General features: G+C 38.7%; 1 protein-coding gene across 1 annotated transcript in view; it reads left to right on the top strand.

The window, feature by feature from the left end:
- The window catches only part of CLINT1 (clathrin interactor 1), a 47261-nt gene that overhangs the window by 9011 nt on the left and 16793 nt on the right, over positions 1–21457 (top strand). The window contains exons 2-5 of the mRNA XM_039701337.1: positions 16593–16697; positions 17383–17479; positions 18907–19015; positions 19876–20040. Of these exons, the coding sequence (XP_039557271.1) occupies positions 16593–16697; positions 17383–17479; positions 18907–19015; positions 19876–20040 (476 nt within the window). The remainder of the gene's footprint in view (positions 1–16592; positions 16698–17382; positions 17480–18906; positions 19016–19875; positions 20041–21457) is intronic.

Genomic DNA, 21457 nt, shown 5'->3' with positions numbered 1-21457 from the left:
CTTCTCTCCCTTTTGCTGGCACTTACAGACTTTCTGCTCGATGAGAGAATCTCTGACTAACCAGTTGTTTTTGCCAGTTTAGTTCTCCGCTGGATTGGTTCCCTGGTAGAGTTAACTCCATCGTCACACAAATATTTGTACTGGCATAAAGGAAGGAATGGTGTTTGGGCAAGAATAAGTGGCTGGGGGCAAAGTACAAGTTGAGAGCAATGCACCCTTAGCATGTGATTTCACAAGCAGCTTGAAGAGCTTTAAGATTATTTTTCTGCTAATAGAAAACTAACGCATTTTTATACCTGGCCATTCCTTGTCTTTGCCTTCCTTGTGCTGCTGGTGTGTGGTTCAGTATTTGCTTGTGCTCTCTTGCTGATAACAGCTAAAAAAGGCCCCATAATGGTTTTATGGTTCATAACTGATTTGGCCACGCTTTACAAACAGCTGCTCACGGCACCACAAACGCTTGTGGTGATGGGGAAGGGACAGGAAGGTTGGCTGTGGAGCCTTTTTCCATGATAAGACTTTTCTACATATTTTTACTTAAAACCGTACTGTTAGTGGTTGTTAGTTGCAAATTTAAATTTGTGATGGGGAAGGGACAGGAAGGTTGGCTGTGGAGCCTTTTTCCATGATAAGACCTTTCTACGTATTTTTACTTAAAACCGTACTGTTAGTAGTTTGTTGCAAGTTTAAATTTGTTTTCCTATCATGTATCACAACTTGAAGGTCCCATGCTAACCTTTCTGTTTGTGTCACTTGTGATGGGGAGAGTAAGCATCAATATTCTGGTTCCCCTCTTGCGTCACAAACTTTTTGTTTTCCTATCATGTATCACAACTTGAAGGTCCCATGCTAACTTTTCTGTTTGTATCACTGTTGTGATGGGGAAGGTAAGCATCAACATTCTGGTTCCCCTCTTGGATCACAAACTTCTGAGAGGATATAAACTGAAATACAGTTTGTGACTTGTGTGGGGCTACTTGGAATGATTCAGGTTCAAATTGATCTCAGGATCCAACAGATCTTCACATGAGAAGCTTTCAGTTCAATTTCAGCAGCTTATTGTAGTAGAAATACTGTTGGTGTATATTTGGGTTATATCAGAGTGGAGAAGTGGGTATTCTGTGTAGACTGTTAGTTTAAATAGATTAAATCTTTCTAGAGGTGTTTGGTTTGCCACTAGGAATGAAACTACCCTGACACCAACATTGTCAGGGTCTGTTTATGGGTTATAAGGAAACCACCTCAAAGTTGTTGAACTTTTTCCTCTGCTCATCCAAAGGGTGTGTCCTATCCAGACCAGTTCAATATTGACTGCATGCTTCATAGATACTAACCGGTTCATTTGGGATACAATTAGAAATATTAGTGTATATTCAATTTATTTAATGAGACTGGCCTGCATTTTTTAAAAATCTGTTTTAATAATAATGAGACCTATTGGGAGTTAGAGAGGGATTTTTTTCTCTGCTCCATTCTGAGTCAGAGCAATAAATATGTTTCTTGGTGGTTACTCTCCCCATCCTGTCAAGCCGTTTAGAATCATCCTAACGTAGGTTGCAGACTGTGCTCAGTGTTTCCTCTCAAGACATTACTTTACACTTGGTAAACAAATACCTCCCTGTGTGATTTTTTGGAGGTGTGTGTTTTGCGTCCTACCAAACTACTCAGTTGAAAGGTTCTCTAAGACCATTTGGGATGTGAAGAGAAGAAACTTTTTGATAACCTTAGATAATTTTATTGGAGTTGCAGTGGGTGAATGCATCTTCTGAAAAATAAATTAGTCTTGGTAACTTAGATCTACAAATAGAGCTGATATCTTAAAGATTGCTGTCACTTTAAAGTATTCCTTGTTTTGACAACTACTGAATTATTTAAATTGTTTCTCTATATGATCATATGAAGTGTGGGGGGGAAACTCTCTGTTCGGAGGTGTTAATTGTCTAAATAAGTTAACTTGTATTACAGTGTTCTAGCTCTCCTTGCTACCAAACAGATGATTGCATTTCTCGAGACAGCTTGAAAACATAGTGCTAATAGACTCCTAATTGGCAAGTGCAGTCTCAGCCTTTAGACTGCCAGTGTTGTTTTTTTGTTAATTGCACAGTAACTGCAACTCCTGTAGCTGCAGACATTAGCTCAGAAAAATCCAGCGATCTTACCATTAGTGAGTAAATAAATAAATAGTGCCCATGTTGAGGCGTTGTGAAATTTGTTTGTTGCAAATACAGAGTGTCATTTGAAATTACCATCTCTGTGTGGTCAGGAACCAGAAACTGGGTCTCTGAGGCGGATGGAACAGCTCCTGTTACCTTTTTAGGACATGAGTTACTTGATCTCCTGGAGAAGCCAGTTTAACAAAGGGATACCTATGAAAGGAGAGGAAACATCATTATCCTCCACAAATAAACATGGCTTGGAAATGTGAAAGTTAATTTGTCTGTAATTGACCAGATTCATTTCACAAAAGAACACTTGAGTTCAGTCAGAGTGCATGTTTGTGAACTTGTGGGGTTTTGTTTGCCAAGCTTTTTAGTTAATGTGAGATACCAACCTAAAAATTTTCATGAAATACCATTAATGTGACGTTGCCGTTGCAATACTTATTCTGAATGGTGTGTTCTTACTGCTTGTGCCCATTTTCACATACTCCGCTCTGAATAGCTCTGAAAGGACGCTTTTAATTAACTATTAACCAAAATTTCTTTGTCCAGCTGCGTAATACAGCAGCAGAAAAGCTCCAAGGTTGTAACCTACCTTCATGGAAAATAGAATGACTAAAGACAATTGGTATTAAGCAATTTTAGTCTATTTAGGATTATGATGACTACTTTTTATTCTTGGATAAACTTGTATCAGAGAAGAAATGTGGTAATTCAGGTTTATCAACAGATGAAGGATCTGAAGTAGGAAAGTATTTGGGTTTTTTTGTTTGATTGTATGGGGTTTTTTTAACTTACTGTTGGAAAACTAAATAATTGTGCTTTTCCTAGGAGCTGGCAGTTCAGGACTAAAGTCCTGAGGGCAGAGCAAGTTCAGGAAGAGGACTGTATTTTTTCTCTAGCTGTAAAATCTTGGATGCTCCCAGATTATTGTGCAGAATTATCACTGCATACTTGCCTTTAGTCTTTTCACAATGTAATGGGCATCTTTTTAAATTGTCAGATTATGATACTGAGAAGATTTCCCCTTGCACAGCCCTGCTTATGCTAAAGGTGTACAAAGTACCTCCTGTGAGATTGCAAAGTCTTAATTGCAATTTAATTATAAGATGTTGAATTTCTTGTTCTTTCTTCTTAACAAGTTGGGATGCAGGGGAAGGTTTATTGTTTTGAATAGCTTCCTTCTTGGGAAGAGGGAGAAGATAGTTTTGGAGACACTGAAACAGAAGTTTGAAGGACCTTGATTGTGTGTTCCTCTCTCTCTGTGTGCAGTGGAGTTGAGAAATAAGTTTCTGACATCCAGACATATTCCGTGTAATCTTACATAAAAACAACATCTTCCTTATATTGTCTGATATGTAATGGTCTTCTGGATTGGATTTCAGTATTGGATATGAAAGGAAATTCTGCAGGTGCATTAGAGCTATTGAGTGTAGCAGCTATTGTAGCACTTCATGGAATAATTCTTGCTTTCATCTTCAAATAGCAAACAAGCAGACTGAAAGGAACCAATTTTGAGAAGAGAACCTGGTCAACTTCTCTGTAGTGACATCAGCATTCATTTTCTGGTTTTATTTTGATTATTTTCCAGAAATAAAAGGTTTAAAATCTGATGTTGAGGTGGTGCATTTTGGGTCTTTTTGCAAACAGGAACTGTAGAATTAATTCATGTAAGCTTAGAAATAAGCTCAGTAAATGATAATGCACTTCACTTTATCATAGCCAGGATAAAGGTAGTGATCTCACTTCTCCTGAATACCTCCTGCTTAGCAATTCCACTGCAGGACATTTGCATAAATGAAGGAAGACAACGGCTTATGAACCTGCAATTTGATTATTTTGTATAAACAGTTGTTTCCTCTTCCTTTTTCCTGCTCAGAAGTGCAGTTCAGCTTCTGCCTCAGCCTTAGGACATTTTTCAGGGCACAAAGCCATATTAAAAGTGCAGTTGAAGGTTTACTGGTTTTGTTGCTTCGTCTGCTACTTGGACCATGCTTGTGTTGATGAGATAGGTGTCCCAGGCTTTCCTAGCTGCAATATGGTAATGCTTTGTTACCCCACAGGTGGAATGGGGAGCTGAACAGAGTCATGGCTGTGGAGTTAAAGGCAGGAGGAAGCTGCAAGCCCTTCACAGGCAGTCTGGGTGCTGGGCATAGAGAGCAGCTTGTGTTGTAGAAGGTTTGGTATGTTCAGTGTGTGTGATTTATGTGCAGTCAGGATGCTGTTGTCTGATCCTGGCTGCCTGCAGCCTGAAGGGCCAGGGAGAGGAGCTGGTAGGAACTGGAGCTCTGGAGGCAGCAAGGGTGACACTTCCAGAGTGGGACTCCAGACTGACCTGTTCATGTTACTGTACTTTGCCCCTGAATCTGATCAGAGAAGAGCTTGTAGCAGGTGCTTACTTTGGCTTAGAGGAGTTACCTGTACTCAGGTTTATTCCTCAGAAATGATCAGAGAAGGCAATTGATATTGCAAAGTACAGGGGTGACTGGGATTCACGGTGCCAAAGTGGTGATATGGCAGCAGAGAATGATCATATTGGGTGTTAAAAGCTTCAGTGCTTGCATTGTTTAAACTTTTTTCAGCCCTCCCTGGCGGAACAGCAAGCATGTGTTTAGAGAAATGCTTAATTTGTAATAAATTTGGAATTAGGGCAATGTTTTAATGGTATTCAGCTTGCAATGAAGGGATAGCTGAAACTACAAGAGTCATTAAGCATGGCCCATTACTGTTGGGATGTTGGTTTTTGGCAATATTAAACTCCACATGTTTATTCTTCTGTCCTCACCAAAAACTCCATCAACTGACAGATAATTGAAACAGTTTTTTGAGTAGGGAAAGTTTGGATTATTTAGAATTCACTGTGGTTAGTGTCACAGGTGCACTGTCTCCTGTGCAACGTTCCTGCTTTTCCAAGTAAAATCTCTTACCTGTAACTATTCAGCTAATACACTTGAGGCATGTATGGTGTCAGGAGGTTTCCTTGGCCAGTTGGTGCATTACTGTGAGCTTAGAACTTGTGCAAGATCTTCATGGTGTCAGAAAACTAGCATGAAGTTTTTGGTGAGCACATTTCCATGAGTAGTGAGTGAATTGTTACAAAGAGCACGGAACTGCAGGAGCTTTAGAGGATGCATGGGGTTTATCAAAGCAGTGGTACCTTTTGGGGATCAACTTAAATCACTAATGCCACACCTTCTGAAATTCTGAAAACTTGAGGTACTTCCTCAAATTTGCAGAGCTCACTACAGAACATTTGGGAGGGTGTGGCGTGTCATACCTACTGTTAGTGTTGTTTTTACTGTAAAATTGGTTGCTTGGTTTCTTTCTCCTCCCTATCTTCTGCCTCCATTCAAGGTCACTAAATTTTTTGTGGTCAGAAATAGGAAGTCTCAGGTACATGAGTGAGTTGAAGTTGTACAGCTTCAGAGCTCACTAGTGCCTCACGCTGAGCGTAGCTACAACTTCCTTGTCTTCTGAAAACATTTACCCTTTTGTTGTTGTTTTGAAAGAAGGATAGAACCTTATCCTTCTTGTAAATATTTTTCTCTCAGCATCAAAATATTGTGCCCTAACCCTGAAAACGCAGTGACTGGGAGCACTTGTGAGTTTCTTTATCTGTTGAAGATTTCTTAAAATACTTGAGGTGTGGGCTTGAATGTGGTCTCTCAATTCTGTGTGCCTACAAGGAAGGAAGTAGCACTTGCTACTCCTTTGGAGGAGGACTTAGACCACACCTTATGAGCAGCTTTATGTCTGAAACCAGCTTTTTATCTTCAGGGAAAATTACACTCAAAGTTATATGAATGCTATGAAGCCCAAAGAAACGCACTTGATTGGAGGGTGTAAGCTATGGGTAGAAGTGCCTCAGTCTCTCTTTCCCCAAAATAATGTATTTAAATTTTAGTTTTATGTTGTAATTGTCTACTGGGGTTTATTGGGATTGACATTTTTGTGCTAGTATTTTATTTATATAGAAAGCATTCTACAGAAGTGGTTTTTTGATGACATTTCACTTACATTCTCTGTCCTACTTGATTAAACCTTTGTTTCCAGTAGGAGTCATGTTACCTGACTGGATCACAAATAGGGAAAAATTAAAAATAAATCACGTGGTGGAAAATTTGTGATTGCATTTGCTGACTCGTGAAGGTTGAAGTGCAATCTGAATTCTGTAATGAGGGATACTTAAGTCTAAAAAAAAAGTTAAAATTGTTGCAGCTTGTTTGTTACAGAAGGAAAAACCTGAAGTGTAAGGAGCAGAGTGGCAAAATAAGTGTGAGGATTGAGCAATAGTAAATTGAGTCACAGCATGCATCTGGAAGTCTCTTTAGTTCTGCAGTTACAGATGGTTACACAAATTTCATATGTCCATTTCTTTTTGGACTATACAGCTGCTGTTGTGTGACCATAGCGTGTTGAACTTTGAAAGAGATTAAATCCACAGGAACAGGAGCTGCAAAGCAGTGACTCTAATCTGATGTGCCAGATGGAAGCTCACAAGAGGCAAGGAGACTGACAACCTGCACAGGGCAGTAGCAGCATCATTTTTATGTCAGGATCAAAACCAGACTTACTGTTCAGTGTGTCACTGTCCCACCAAAGTGTCAAGTGTGGCCTCAATGGCAGCTTTTTTTCCACTTGTTTGTGAAATTGGTTTTCATGCTTAAGTTTAATCGGATTTGTCACAAGAATGCTTTGTGTGTAGTTGTCCTCCAATTTCAACAAAAATGTGACCTAAAAACTAATACTGAAAACCAGTGGAAATACTATTATGGTGCTCTTACTATGTACATTAAAAGGAAATATTTTGATTCACTCTTCTTGCTGGAACATTGCATTTGTTTTTGTAAGTTACCTTTTAAAGAATGTTTTTTGTATTAAATATAATAAAATGACAACACTATTAAGCCTTCAAAAATGGAACTGCAGAAATATGCATTTGAAGGGATGGTGGCCTGTAATGGGTAAAGTTTTGGGGATGGTAACTGAAGAATGTGAGGGTGGGTGTTTGGAATGAAAATTTCCCATTAAAAATGGCAATAAAGAAATGGATCTGAACTTTAAATGAAGGTACAAGAAGTTTGTTTGTGATACAAACTCACAATCAATATTATCAACATGGCAAAATTCTTGATGAGTTTGAGAAGTTATTTACTACCACATATTAAGATACATAAAGCAGCCATGTATCTGTTGCTGAACCACAGGGAATTGTTTTATGTAAGAGTATGAAAGTATTAACACTGACATACTGCAGGGAATCTGCAGTAGGAGAGGTGAACTCAGTCTTAAATCAAGTGGGGGAGGAAGTGTTTGTTCCTTGCACAAATATGCTTTAAAACTGCCATGTTCTCATGTTTCATGTTCCCAACATCTGCAAAAAATAATTCAGCTGTAGCAAGAGATTACAAAACCATTTAGGATATGGCATTCTGCAGTTGGGAACTTCTGAGATGGGGAAACTTTGAAAGGGAAGACTTCAGTAAGGTGCAGTGTTGGTTTCTGTAAGTGAGAGATCTGTATTCTCTAACAGGCTGCAATTTAATTTTTAAAGTCACTGTTCTTTTTGACAGTGTGTGTGGTGGATTTGGGGCTGTTTTGTTTACTTGGTAGTCTTTTGTGATTAGAAGTTGTAAGGCACAGGAAATAGCTTTATAGTTCCTTCCTCCCACAAGTTGTAATTCATTTGTGGCCATCAGGATGTTTTTCTTGGCTTATCTCTTTCTGTGCAGTTTGCCTTGCACATCTGCCACATAAATTATGAAACTGAACTTGAAAAGCTGAAAATGTATTTCAAATCCTACTGTATATAATGAAGATTGTATCATTGACCAGGAGGAGTATGACTGCTCCTTGCATGGAAGGTCTGGAATAATACCTGGCATTCATGGACTAAACTGACTGCTGTCATAGTTGTAATGGTTCTGAGGAGTGGCTGAAAAATAAAGAACTTCAAACGGTCAACAGCACTAACGTTGTGCTGTTACCTCTCTGTAACCTGAGGTATTTCACCAGACATTTTGGCAGATGGGTCCCCATCTGTTTCTTTGTTGAATGTGGACTCCTGGCTTCCTATTTGGTATCCATATGTTTTATCTGTGAGGCTCTAAATCTAAGCTGCATGTTTTATAACAAAAGTGACATTACTGACAGGAGCAGAATGAAAGTGCATTAAGTTTGTTAATGTTTTTTAGTTAGTTTGTCTTCACCCAGCAAGGGGAGAGAGGCTGGCTGAGATGGAATACATGAGTTCACTGAAGGGAAGAGCAGCCCCATCTTTATTGGGAAGGCGATTAATGCCTTCTCTGAATAATTGTTAATAGCATTAGGTGCACAGATTCCTGAATATCCATTGTATTCTTTGGGATAACAGGTGGATAAATTATGTCCTCTGTCTGTGAACCAGTCTGCACATTGAGCTCTCTAAGATAGCAAGAGACAGTGTCATAGGATAGTGAAATTTTATCCTGAAATGCGTTTTTAAATCTGATCCTGAAATGCATTTTTCTGTTTGACTTTGTATTAAATCCTTTCGGTTTGTTGGAGAGCAAGTTTGGACCAGCGATCATCTGGAATGCCTCAGAGCCTGAAGGACGGGATGCTCACAGAAACAAGTGGAGTTGCTAGGTGCTGCCCCTGGTTATGGGGTGCTGCTTGCTCGGTGCCCTGGCCTCTGGTGGTTTGGGAGGCAGCGCTGTGCGGGTCGGGATCGGTTCTTTTTTAGCTCACCAATTCAAATGCTCTGTTGAAAGTATTTCATGCCCAGATGGATAAGTATTAAATGATTTTTTTAATTGGCAAAAGTGTTTCTGGAAACTAATTAACAGTTTAATAGATGCCAAGATTCCTACACCTGGGAGTGGGGGAGATGTATCCTGTACTCAGGCAAGTTGTGTAGCTTTTTTATTTACTGTGTGTTCTCAGTAGTTGAAACTAACTTGTGCACGCAATTTAAAAAAGGATCATTTAACATTAAAGCAGCTGCTTTGCATTCTCTTTAGCTTTCCCTCTATCTCCACCCCTCCTTTACCGAAACCTTTTAATCTAGATACTAAAAATAGTTTAGATGCATGACTCACAGGAGTTAAATGGTGAGATGAGGTGGTGTTCACTCCTCTCTGAGGGCTTCATCTTAATTGCGTGTGTGTCTGTGGGTGGGGGTCTTCTAGATAACTGTATTGTGAAAATATTGCCAGGGCCTGCCTTGTCTCTTCTCCAGATGGTGAATGTTCACTTGGCTCATTATATAGTGCATTCAGTCCTTCACTCTTTTAAAAAACAAATATAGCTATAATCTCAAATGTCTAGAAGCAACTCTACATTGTTAGTGTCATTTTGCCTTAAGTTGTCAGCCCCTCTACTGGTTTTTGGGAAATCTGAGCACAAATTGCTGTTCTTGCATTTGGATAATACTCCTAAAACATGTGCCATGGGTCATGTGAGCTGTCACTCATGGTCACCTTCTTGTCTTAGTGGGTGACTGTGGCCTCTCAGCTGAGAGGGAGCTGGTGGGAAAATCAGCTGCTGGGAGACAAAGGTGACACTTGAACCGCAGGGGCAGGGAGCTGGCCCAGCTCCAGGTGTGAGTTACTGCAGGCTTGGCTCAGAGCTTTACCTGGAGCTGCCTCCCTGCTGGTAACACCCCATCCCTGAGAGAAAGCACTGCAGTTGTCACCTGGGTGCCTTCCATAGAAATGGTGGGATGTTTAGGTGGAGATAGGAAAGGTGAATAAATGAACCGTGTGTGTGTTCTCTGTTCTTCCTTGTGCTGTAATTACTTAATGTTTTCTTAACTATTTTATGCCTTTTATGAATCTTTCTGGTTGAATAATGCAGTCCACTCAGATCCAAAAGCACCAGCCCAGAGCTGTGGAATAGTTTCCTTACTGGGCTTTGTCCATGTGGAATGCAAGGACTGTTACTGTGATGGTCTCCTTTGCAATGTCACCAGTTGAGGTGATGAGATTTGATTCAGAGTCAGTAACATCTGTTCTGTTCTGACCATATTTAAAGTGTGCTTTGCCTTTATTCACTGTGAAAGTCACCGGAAACACAGAGATGACTTTCTAAAAATAAGGAAACTGCAAACAAAATTACTAAAAGAATAAGATTAAACTATTAGTATGTGAGACTCACTATTGAAGAGATAATGTTAAATGTTATTCAAAAGATAAAATCATGTTGTGTCTGTTTTGACACATTAAATAACAAAAGGTTTAAATATTTGCTTCTTGTAAGACTTTGGCACCACACTTCATATTGCTGTACAGTAACAGAATTTCTCTTGTCCTCTGTTTATCCAGAGCCTGCCTGCTCTAATAGACTAAATTTTTTAAAAATAAAAAATTCTTCAGTGTTGCTGTTTGTTTGAATCGCATTAATGTTCATACTGGATGTATGGTACATACACGAGTAAGGCTTAAATTTTGGTTCTTTTGTGCTTAGTCCTTAAGCACATATTTGCAGAATGGTGTCTCATTGGAAACTGTTAACGGTGGTAAAATGTAGAAAGTTTCTCATCTCAGCTTTTAGTATTTTAGTGTTCCCAGTTGTAAAATTAAAAAAAAGGAAAACAGAAGGTGCATAATCCAGTGGTGTCCTTGGAGTAATAGTTAAAGGCAGAATATTATGCACATAGGAGTCCCATGTATACATGATATTGTAATTGGTTTGAAATATACATTGAAAAAAATTGAAGTGTGTAGCCAGGTTTCTTGTTCCTGCGGCCGAGTCCCTCAGCACAGTGGGCAGCTTCCCAGAGGCTTGAGAAGTGTTTCTAATTAGGCTCACCCTGTCCAATCCAATACCTTTATCATCACTATAAAGAAACTGTTGTAATGTCCCCTCTCTGTGGCTTCTGGTTATTTTAGTTGTCATAAGATTAGACCTGGCATTTCACAAATCTTCTGTGGATGTGATGCCCAGAGTTGAGCTGTGCCCTGGGTGACGCCACCCACATCAATGGCAGCTCTAATCCTGACCGTGCCTTTAATGGAGAGCTCTGACTCTCGCCCCAGGGCATTTTGTGCAGAAGCATTGGCAAAGATCTGTTAGGCTTTCTGATTCCTTAATATGTTTTCAAGTATGTTCCATTCTGAATGGATGGATAGATATTTATTAATCTTTCGTTATCTTTAGCCTATAAATACCTTCTTATACCTTCTATTTTTTCGAGTGCAGGTTAGCTGTGCACATGCTGTTGAAAGGTTTCTGCATGTTTAATACTGCTGGTATTTGAGCAGTTGTACAAACTGCTGAGTTTATTTGATCTGAAAATTCGATGTATAACACTGTTCCTTTCCTGATGACGAACATCAAAGAACAATTGCTCCCAAAATCTGGCCATGAACTGCAAGCTTCCTTTGAGTTGTGATTTCATGTACTTGAATGTATTGTCAGTGTGGTGGGGGAACAGAACACCACTGACCAAGGAGAAAATGTGGAAGATTGAGAAGATGCTGGGGGGGAACCATGAAGGGAAATATTTGTGTGATGTTCTTTAGGGAAGACCATGGGCAGTGGAGGTTTTACTCCTTGTAGTGTTTTATGCTGCATCTCGAGTTCTCACCAAAGTGTTCAATCACATAAAAATTGTTGCATCTTTTCCTTTAGCAGGATTGCTGGCAGTGTATTTAAATCATTGCCATGAAATGTTGTTTAAGGGTTAATTTTAGAGTAGATATTAGCTGAGAAAATACTCTTCCATTTATGTTGCTGGCTGTATGCAGAGCCTTGTGTCCCCATATCCATGTTTCCAAAGAGTTTCTGATTGGTGTATGGTGTAGAGAGAAGTAGGGTGGGATTCTTTTTCAGTGTGGAACCAGCAATGATTGATGTGGATAATTAGTTCAGGCACAACAAAACTAATTGTAATGTTACCAATTGGAAGCTATTACTGGAAGCAGTACAGTTGTAGTTGTGTATAAGTGATTGTAATCTCCTAACAGATAATTGACTTCAGTTAGAGCATATGAATCTGTAGAGAACACCTTGTAGTCCTGAGCAATGAAAAGTCTTCACTCTGAAACAAACATTTCTATTCAGCATGTAGTGTTTATTTAATTTTTATTAGCATCTTGGGTGGAAGTACAACGATTTTATTTTGCCAGCATAAGAGTAATTTTAAAAATAATTTCTTAGTCTGGAATAGAAAAAAATATTTTTCAGTAATGATTTTGTGGCTATTTTATGGGGGGGAAAAAGAAAAACTTACAGTGATGAAGCACTAATATGTTACTGAGAGTAGAATATACTTCATACCCATCAATATTGTCCTGAATGTTACAGCTTAATTCATGTGTAAAATCAGAAGCCTGTGCAGAGTAGGCTGATACATCTGTTGGAGTCTGAAATGAAACACAAATAGAAGTTTTCCGCAGATACATTTATCACTTACTAGTGGTCATGTGCATCTATGCCCACATTGTCAGTTACATTCAGTATCTGCTGATAGGGAGGAGGAAGGCAGGGCTTAGCCTGCCTGGTGTGTGTGTGAAGGGTTCATCTGGGAAGGGTTCCTGCGGTCTGTAAGGTTTTATTTTCATGCAGGCCATCCACAAGCTGCCTTTCATTTCCCTGTTTCAAAGAAAAGTGCTGAGGACAATCTCGGACCCGTAGGATTTTTATCCTCTTCATGCCCGAAAGTTCAAGTGCTCTCAGACTTTAAATGTTGAAGTGGCAGATACTGATGGATGTTTTGGCTGTACCTTCACAGATTCTCTGATCTGACTTTTATATGAGGAGGTACAGAACTTCTTGTCCCCTCTTGCTGCCTATTCTCCCTAATGCCAGTTAAACATCATTCTTAGCTCAAATCACACAAATGAGACATGTTCAATACTGCTCTCCCCTTTCATATCTCTCTCCTCTCCCCCTCTTGCTTATTTTTTTTTTTAGCACACTGTAGGGTATGCCACCTGGACCCAGATGATATCTTTACCTCAAATGTACAAATCTCAAAATGTAATTTAGAACAAAATTTGAAGTTATTTACCATTGACTAAATTATTTGAAAAATGCAGACAAAATTGTGGACAAAGTAGGTTTTCAGGGTACATGGTGCAACAATTTTCAATATATGTCATATGATAGTTAATAAAATGCATGTAAAACATTTAAGGGGAAATGGGTTTTTTCTGCTGCAGATGGAGATGGTTAGGTATTTACAGCTATTACCCAATGACTTTGTTAGCAATGTCCATTTATTCACTTAAGAGGGATTGAGTCTCAGACTTGAGCTACCTGTTCAGTGTTGCTGTAAATTGCAGATGCAAACATTTAAAGTTGCAAGAAAATTAAAAGCATTTTGCTCACTGTCACAGTGTTGCTTGTTCCATTGAGATGTGACAGTGCCCTCTCTTGGCTTTTGAAAACAATTTTGTTTTTTAAAAAGTAGATTTATACTGAAATCACTTGGGAGTAGTACAATAAAGAATAAAAATAATCTGTTGTCATTAATCTGTTTTAATAGTCTTAAATGTAAGACACAGAAGACTGTAACAGTTTGTGATGTTCATGTCCACCCCTTTATGCTGTACCCTTATTTTGGATGTAACTTTCAAAATACACTTTCCTGCTTAGTGACTTTGTCCGTGTCAGAAGTTTCTGTAAATGTTCTTGTCACGAGATTGCGGTGCTGCAGGGTCTCAGTGAACGATTTGGGGTGAACCAGCTGTGCTCTGGCAGATGAGGGGGGTTCTCAGCCCTGCCTGAGGTTCCTTTCTGTCAGCCCCGAGCTTGCAGGGCCGTTTGTTTGCAGAGCCTGTCCATGCGATCCAGCACGATTCCCTGGAAGCTGCCCAGGATAAACTAATCAGAGAGCCCCCCCTGGTGTCGGAAAGTGTCCTCGGATATTAAATTTATATCAATCACAGGAAGTCTTGGCAATCAAGCTAGTCACTTTTTCCCTTCACATCTGGACATAAATTATTTTTTTGCTGCAAAGGTCACAGGAATCATGGGTAGGGCAGGGAATGAGGGCCATAGAAAACATGGGAAAGGAAGAATAAAACTGTATTTCCACCTTTTTAGAAATGGTTATTTTTAAGTGACCTGGAATGATGCCAAACTATACAACAGTGAGGGTTTTTTTTTTTTCTCCTTGAAGTTTACATTTGTTCCTGAATTAAATGTGGCTCTAAGATGCTTTGGTTTGGAGTGGTTCATTCCATTAGATCTCAGCTTGGCATTTGTAAAAAAGCTTTCTCCTAGTTGCTGAGAACAATAACTTTTCTGCAGGAGGGGTTTAGAAGTTGAGCATGTTTCTGTACTTAGAGAGGCTTAACTGCACCTTTTTGCTCTTGGCATTACTTAATTTCCTTTGTTTTCCTTCCGTTTCCCCCTTCCAGCCCTGCTGCTGCCTTAGCCACGTGCCCTGAGCTCTTGCATAGCCAATGCTGCCTTTTATTTTTGTACACTGAGTTTGCATCTCTTCAAGCATTTTCCATTCTTAAATTCTTTGCTCTAAGAAATTAAGGAAATACTTCATTTTATGCTTCCTCCTCCCAAGTCTCCATCAAGTCTCTCAAACAAATGCTGGAGGAGGGGTTATAAAAACAAGCAGAACCTTTCCATTCAGTTCCCTGCCTTCCTTGCTTTGGACAAGGGACCCAGTGTGCTGGAAGCTGCAAATCCTGGAGCTTTGGGGTTGTGTTTTTTCCATACATGTGGGAAATAAAGATGGGCTTGGTTTACATTTGTATGTACAGTAAAGAAAATACCAGAAACAGAAGCTTGAGGTGTATTCAGCATAAATGAATTTGTAAAACCTTAATTGCTGTTGTTCCAAACTGCTGCTGTGTCCTTACATGCTTGTTGTAATATAGATAGGTTCTGGGAGCTTGCTGATTATTTATTCAGTCATGGAGCTTATGCTCTCTTTAGACACAAAGTTGAATAAAATCATACATCAGGATCTGACAGCAGGAATTCTCATGCTGAGAATCCAAGATTAAATCCAGAAATTTTATTCTGTTTTAACAATTACCTTCTGTGTCCCCTTTCAGACTTCAGGGGATTTCATTCTTGTTTCTGCTGTTTATATCTCCCAGTTCCAAGATCTTTGCTATGCTTATGCCAAATAAAATTGAGCAGGAGTTGCTTGAATGCTGCTTTGTGCAAACTCCTACATGGACAGAGGGATAACTGTTGGGATCACTACTGAGCATCTTGTTGGTTTTTTTTCTCCTTTTAGGTCGTTCAGGTTCAGAAGTTCTCAAGCAGCAAATGCTTTCTCCACATTGCATTATAAATCATTAGATCTATACTACAGTTTAATTAATTTGTTGTTGTGGGTTGGTTTCTGTTGAAAGTACTCACAGGGGTTTTTCTTAGCTTCTGAATCAGTTATGATGTTCTTTTAAGTAAACTTTCAAACTTCTGACATGCTAGGTGTAAATGTATTGTTTGAGTACAGTCCAGGTAGGAAGGGGAAGCAGAGACCAGCAGCTCTCCTTTCACTGCTGATTTCATTGCTGGGGTGAGTCCTGGTGCTCCAGAAGCAGAGAGCAGTTTTCAAACGTTCTCACTAAGAGTGAGGTTTTAGGGCTGCTTATCTGGTGCTCCAGAAGCAGAGAGCAGTTTTCAAACGTTTTAGGGCTGCTCACTCACCTTAAAAGATGAGGGAAATGATCATGTTATCAAACACATCTGGATGCTTTTAGGGGCACAGAGGAGCTTGCTGGGCTCATATGTTACCTGTTTTGAGGATTAATTAAGAAGAAATCACAGGTTTAGTATTTTAACATTAACATCACAGAAAAAATCTTTTCCAAGTAAGGTTTTTCTGTGACCTCTTGAAGAGACAGCCCGAGCTCCTTGCAGTATTTGTAATTGTGACTGAGTGCTCTGCAGCTTCTCTTTTGCTGTTTTCCCTTAATTAATTAAATTCAAGCTAGGAAACAGACTTTCTAGTGAATCTCATCTCCCTTACTTTAGTCTTCCATGTGATTTTTTTATTTGTTACTTTTTCACTAACACCTGTTTGGTACCAATGTTCTTAATTTTCTCTTGAATCATCATTCCAAAAAAATTGCCTCTGATTGAGTTATATGGTGCAAATAACTTTGTACCATTACAAACCTGTAAGCAAACCATACCTAGCTGCAGAAGCCATCAGCTTTGACTCTGGTGGCTTGGTTTGCATTTTAATTTGACCCAAAGCCATTTTTACTGGACTGAATCCAGCTGTAATGTAATCCCCAGTTTCTCATCTGTATTCTTGAAGACTAATAGAATAGTAAAACCTTCTTAAAGATAACTTAAATGTGGTGTATAGTGTCCTCAGGGTAACTTGTGCACTAAAGCTGTTTTCTTTCCCACTCTGTAGAGGTATCTCATTAAGTGAGATCTGCACTAGTGTCATTATTAAGTTTTCATGTGTTTCTCAGTTTTGATGCTAATCTTCATGTGTGTGAATTTTTTTTTCCTTTGCAGCACCAATGTGGTTATGAATTATTCAGAAATAGAGTCTAAGGTTCGAGAAGCAACCAATGATGATCCGTGGGGACCTTCAGGGCAACTCATGGGAGAGATTGCCAAGTAAGTGATAATTTGACTCAGTGATGAAGAAAAGAAAGGTACATTTTATATAAGAATGTGAAATTTGATGCTAAATCAACTCTGTGGTATTCAGACTGATAATGCCCAAAAGTTGCTGTAAATAAAGTCTTAAGTTTTTTTAATGCATAATCATAGAATGTATTGAAAACTGTCAAACAAGAAATGAAGCCCAGGTATTTTTAATTTATTTTCTTAAATTGATTTTGTTATTTATGTATTCTCAGAATTCTTTCAGTATAGCTGATTTTTTGGAGTATTTATTTTCAAAGCACTTTCTTGTAACTTCTACAAAAACAGCAAAACATATTGAATTCTTCCTTGAAGTTTTTGGTTGTTTTTTTTGTTAAAATCAGTTTGGAAGTTGCGTGTTTGATCAGTTGCACTGGTTATTAGGGTATTCATATTCAGCATTATTTTCATTACAAATTAGTGAAGGTTCTTTTACTACCTCAGATATTTAGAATTACTCTTTTCTTTCCTAGTCCTGGGATGTAAATGACTGATCTGGGAGTTAAAACAGGGACAGCTTTTTCCCTTTAATGTCATCCGATGTGGTTGGGCTTAGATCACTCCTGCCATCTACTGCCAGCCCCGAGAGTGAACAAGCTCTTGTGGCCAACCCGGGCAAACGACATTTCTGTGCTGCTTTTGTTCCCTTCCTCAGGGCTACGTTTATGTACGAGCAGTTTCCAGAGCTCATGAACATGCTGTGGACTCGGATGCTGAAAGACAACAAAAAGAACTGGAGGAGAGTTTATAAGGTGTGTAAGGATCAGAGCTTGGGGCTCATGCTGTGTCCTGGTGGAGTTCTTGTTTAGATAATCCTACAGCACTTTCTCCTCTAGCAACATAGAATTTCTTCCCTAAATGTTTTATAATTCTGTTGCTGAAATCAAAGGTGTTTTTCAAATGCTGTCTATGAAAAAACCCACAGAATTTCTGGTTTTAGAAGCACGGTAAGATGTTACTTAATGAACACAACAGAGCAATTCTATTTTGCTGCTATTCAGGTATTAGAGTAGCACTCACAGTTTCAATTTACCCAAAGGAATTGCTATGAGCTCCGTGAGAAGTTACTATGCTATTAGGAAAACATTTTTTGAAGGAATTCAGGAATACCTAAAATAAAATGCAAACTAATCTGAATTTTCTGCCAATTTGTAATGCTTTAAAAGTTACAGTTTACCTTTGAGTGGGCCAAATTTCCTTGCAGATCTTACATGACAGTTTTATGCCCTAATTGTGTTTTGGAAAAGATCAGAGTTATTTGCATTTTTCTTGTCTTTGGTACAGGAACTTTTTGCTTGAGATTGTGTTGTGCTGCACTTAAAGTGGTGTTCAGTGTTCACTGAATTATGCAAATATAGCCTCCTTTTTTAGAATTGATGTATTAGACTAGGTTATATTTTGTTTTTCTTGATGCCAGAATTGTAGCAAGACACAATTAATTCTAAAGCATGGTTTGTGCTTTTCACAGGTGCTTGGTGTTTTGTAGTCATAGTAATTGTTTTCCCTGAAGTACAATAGAAATTAATATTTAATGCTATCACACATAGCTACTTAATGTTATAAAGACTTCTTGGAATTGCTTATCAGGTTTGGATTGGTTGAAATAAAATGATAGTTTTAGCTGATAAAGGCACTACTTCAGAGAAAGTGCCTTATTTCTTTCTAGATATAAATGCTCAACATAGAGAACTGAAATGAAAGTATTATTTAAACTTAATTTGTTTTGTCACTTGTCTAAAGTCATCCTGAAATGCAGTTTTGTATATCCATTGAATCCTGCAGAAGGCTTCTTAAATTCCTGTATGAGTTACCTTTTAGTGAAAGCCATTGGAAAATTGTGAACAAAAGAGGCAAAAGAAAATGCCTCATTTCACAGGTCAACTTTTCCTCCTTAATTGCTACTACTTTATCTTAAAACAAGCAGTAGCTGATAAAGGTAACTACTTGTGATTTAGTAGTAACAAGCTAAAGTTTTAAAAATAGTCTTGATAGTCTAAAGAGCAAAAGATTCATGTGAGGAAAAAGTGTTTCCATGGGATTCATATAATAAGCATGTATTTAAAAAGGGAAGGTTAGTATTTACTAATTTGGGGAGGGGGGTAGGTTTGGGGTTTTTACAAAAAAAGAAAAAGGTAGAGTTTTTGTTCATGCAATCATAAGGTGCTTTGTATTTTTATAGTCTTTGCTGCTCCTAGCTTACCTCATAAGGAATGGATCAGAGCGTGTTGTTACAAGTGCCAGAGAACACATTTATGATTTGCGATCCCTGGAAAATTACCACTTTGTAGGTGAGCAATAGAAAAATCTTATAAGCAAATTAAAACAGTAGTTGGAGTTGTCAGTCACCTGAACCAGCTTAGAAGCTTCCCCAGTCTAATTAAAATGTGACTGTTGCCAGTTGTGTGAAGAGTGCAGAATCCAAGACGTGGGGCCCTAGAGTATTAATTAGTGAAGACAAGAACTTGCAGAAAAGACTGGCTAATAACAACAGAACCAACACAACATGAATGTTGGGGTTTATATTAAAATATGCACTAGAGACTGGTCCCCTGTGGTGTCCGTAAAGGAATAGCTTTAATCATATGGGAAGAAAAGGTTAGAGCTCCAAAACACACACATCTGTTTGAAGCTGGGTTTTTTTTCCTCCCACCAAATAATATTTACAGTGCAAAGGCAGCAAGGCCAGTGTGTGTTTTGAATGTGAAAAAGGCTGGAAAGGAGCACATTTAGCTTGTAGTACTTCCCAACTGAAAGCAATTTTTCAAAAAATCAGTTCTGCCATGAGACAGAGTTCTTGCAGTGAAACTTGCAAAAACTGTGTTAAAATGACTGAGGGAAAAGGGTGATGTTCTGAGGGGTTAAAATTGTTCAAGGGGAGAATACGAGTTCTGTCTCAGTGTTTATTAATCTCTCCTATGTTTAAGCACACCATTCAGTGCAAACTCATTTATCTAAATTTTATGTTAATTAGTCCCTTTTAAAGAGATGCAGTGGACCTCATGCAGTAGTCACGAAGTCTTTGACTGTTGTGTTTATGATTCAATTTTTTTTAACAATTTAGTGTTCACTATTGCTGCCTCTTACTTACTGTTTTCCTTTTTTCCTCCCATCTTCCATCCATCATCTCTGTCCTGCATTACCTGCACAGATGAGAATGGCAAAGACCAGGGGATAAACATCCGCCAGAAGGTGAAAGAAATGGTTGAGTTTGCTCAAGACGACGATCGGCTTCGGGAGGAGAGGAAGAAAGCAAAGAAGAACAAAGACAAATACATTGGGGTGTCCTCAGACAGTGTCGGAGGGTTCAGATACAGTGAGTACTGGGCTGCCTTGGCAGGGATTGCCAATCCACTTTTGCTTTCCCAAATAATACTGTTTGGAGCCTTGAAATACATCTGTGGATTTTGTGTGAGTTTCCTGGGGTCTGTCAGAGCTGACTTTAAATACAGGCACCAAGTATGTTACTCCTTGCTCCCAGTCCCTGCAACAGTGTGTAGCAGGGGTCTGAGCTTTTACTGGAGCTTCCATCTGATGTATCCCAGCATGCCATCCATGATCCAGCTGCCAGTCTGTGTGTTCTTTGGCCTGAGTAAATCCTTGGCTGCTTTTAGTAAGGGATGAGTACCAAAGTCCCAATGGCACAAGGCTCTGATTTGCTAGAATTGGTGATTTCTTTGAGAGAAGGGTTTGCTGTAAGAGCTCAGTAGTAGCTGTGCAGGGCTTAAACTTTACCTGTTTGTGTCTGATGCTTTCTGTTTTTTTTACTTCCCTATGAGCTTTCCACTTAGACTTGATCCCTCCTGCTTTTGACAGGTTGCTTCTCCATTCTCCCTTTTTCTCATATGTAGAGTAGTTAAAAATTTCCAAAGCAGGATATTTCTTGTTTTGTTACATTCCTTTAGGCTTTTACTACCTGCTTGGAATTGTGCTAATTCTCTTTTTAGGCAATACTTATGAGTCGCTGTATCTGTACTTTGAGTACATGTCCCTTTGTTCTTTCACTGAGCTTATCTTTTGACTTCCCTGTGCAGAGTCGTGATCTATCCTTGTAAGCTGGGTAGAATCATTTCTCCAGGTGCTCTTTAGGTATCATTCAGGTTTTTTAATTTAAAGGACTAATTTCTTTGTCTTGTATTTACTTTTTGTGGTAAAGGGTTTTGAATTATTCCTTCATTTGTTGAGTAAAGATTTTTAAAAAGTCTTTCTAGCACCACAAAGCAAACTTTCCCAGGTGAGATTTCTAATCAAAAGACTCTAGTTATTTGAATACAAAATGCTTATATTAAGATTTTTCATTAGTTTATTTTATTAGTTATTTTCATTGTTTATTTGGAAAATACGGAGCTTCTAGTTGGTGTCTGTTTTAATTTTAAAATTACTATTGCACAGGAAAACCCCTCTAAAGGAATCTGCATTAAAATGCTTGAGAGCCTGACATAAACTGAAACAAGGCCATTTTATTCTCCTGCAAAATTTAAGAGCAGTACATTTTTGAGCAGTGTCTCCTTTTCCAATGATGATCTCACTGAGTATTTCATGGATTTGTAGCAGGATCTCCCCTGGAAAAGTTTTATGGATCTAAACAATTGTCGTGGGAGAACTTGCACCTATGTCTTTACTAAGAATATACACCCTATATGATAGGAAGTTTTCAGACAGGTATAATTCAAATTTTGCACCTTGTAGTGCTGCAATCATCATTTTCTTTTTATTAAAATGGCTTGATTGAA

This window comes from Passer montanus, unplaced genomic scaffold (assembly GCF_014805655.1).
Source record: "Passer montanus isolate IOZ18808 unplaced genomic scaffold, ASM1480565v1 scaffold15, whole genome shotgun sequence".
Lineage (NCBI taxonomy): Eukaryota > Metazoa > Chordata > Aves > Passeriformes > Passeridae > Passer > Passer montanus.
Note: the sequence above shows the minus strand (reverse complement) of the source record. Positions and strands in the feature narration are given on the sequence as shown.